Consider the following 1,635-nt stretch of genomic DNA (forward strand, 5'->3'; position numbering starts at 1 on the left):
CCTGCCTTTTTCTTGGGACCCTGAAAGTCACTCACCTTCAATTCTGCAGATTTTGCTCTTTCAGCCTAGATAATCAAAAGAGCTCTCTTCCCGCTGGCCCTACACGGAAGGGGTAATATGAGCAGCAGGCCAAGGTGGCAGGGAAAATGACGTCTCATGGGTAGGGCTTGGCTTCTGCCCCACCCTTTTGGAACCCAGCGCTCAATCTGTCACCAGGAGAGTCTGCAGGCTTGCGCTCACGGCTTCCTGACGGAGTTCACCAGTTGTGGGATATAGTGTGACAGAGTGTTGCGCAGCACTGATGGCAACTCCGCTCATCTCATTTCACAGGTCTGCATGTTGGTGCAGCCTAGAGAGCACCCTCCTGGACGGGCGCGGAAGCCCTGGCAGCAGGCGGCGTGGAGCCCCGCAGCTCCTCAGCCAGGCAGCTTTTGGAAGCATCATGGAAGCAGCGCCCCGTGTTCCAGAGGGGTGAGAGAATCCTCTTGTACTCCTTTCGGAAGTTCTGGTTCAGGAGCCCATAGACAATGGCATTGAGGCAGCTGTTGAGGTAAGCTAGGAAGTAGCTGATGACGAAGAGCCCTTCTGGGACCCGGAGAGCCACTGCCTCTGGGTTGATGGCCACTGCAAGGCCGATGCAGTTGAGGGGGGCCCAGCATACGGCAAAAACCACAAACACCGCGAACATGGTTAGGAAACTGCGCAAGTCACCGGGCCTCAGACGTGGCTTGCTCTCAGCCTTGGCCTTCCTTCGGGCCCGGAGCACCAGTACCCAGATCCGCAGGTAGCAGAAGGCCACCACAGCAATTGGAAGGAGGAAGTGGACGGCTACCAGAGCGGCAGTGTACTGGGTGCTGGCTGTCTGGATAAAGGTGCAGGAATAGATGCGTGGGTCATACTCTAGAGACGCCACAAAGAAATTGGGCAGCAAGGCCACCAAAGTGAGGAGCCAGACGAGGCTGATGTAGAGCGGGGCGTGTCGGTGACTGCAGAGCCGGTGGTAGCTTGCACTGTGACAGATGCACCAGTAGCGGTTGATGGCGATGGCTGTGATGTTGAAGACAGAGCCAACGACACTCACGCCCATCACGAAGGCGCTGGCCTTGCAGTGGGCCTCCCCGAGGGCCCAACCGTCATGGACAATGGCCACAAGGATCAGTGGGTAAGGGTACAAGGCTACCACCAGGTCAGCCAAGGCCAGACTCACCACAAACAAATTACCTGAAGCAGGAAACACACACCAGCAGTCAGTAGGGGCCCCGTATTCCTGATCATTACTTTTGGTGGTGAGAGAGATAGCTCAGTGGGTAAAATGCTTGCTACTCAAGCAGGAGGTTATGAAATTGATTCCCATAATCCACATTTTAAAAAAGAAAAGAAAAAAAAAAACAGCTAGGCATAGTGATAATTCTTACATCCAGGGAAAGTCATGCAGGTCCCTGGGGCTCACTGACTGGCCAGTGTAGCCCAATTAGTGATCTCCAAGTTACTAAGAGATTCTGTCTGAAAACAAGGTAGATGGTACCTGAGAATACTGGAATGATACCCAGGGATTACCTCTCGATCCTATACCCACACTTACTTAAATACACACACACACACACACACACACACACACACACACACACACACACA

At 53.7% G+C, this 1,635-nt stretch overlaps 1 protein-coding gene across 1 annotated transcript in view; it reads right to left on the reverse strand.

The window, feature by feature from the left end:
* Positions 1-349: 349 nt before the first annotated feature.
* Mtnr1b (melatonin receptor 1B) overlaps positions 350-1,635 on the reverse strand; it is a 9,903-nt gene continuing 8,617 nt past the window's right edge. Inside the window, exon 2 of the mRNA XM_055615674.1 lies at positions 350-1,221. Within this exon, the coding sequence (XP_055471649.1) occupies positions 350-1,221 (872 nt within the window). The remainder of the gene's footprint in view (positions 1,222-1,635) is intronic.

Source organism: Psammomys obesus, unplaced genomic scaffold (assembly GCF_907164565.1).
Source record: "Psammomys obesus unplaced genomic scaffold, mPsaObe1.curated_primary_1811, whole genome shotgun sequence".
NCBI classification, from domain to species: domain Eukaryota; kingdom Metazoa; phylum Chordata; class Mammalia; order Rodentia; family Muridae; genus Psammomys; species Psammomys obesus.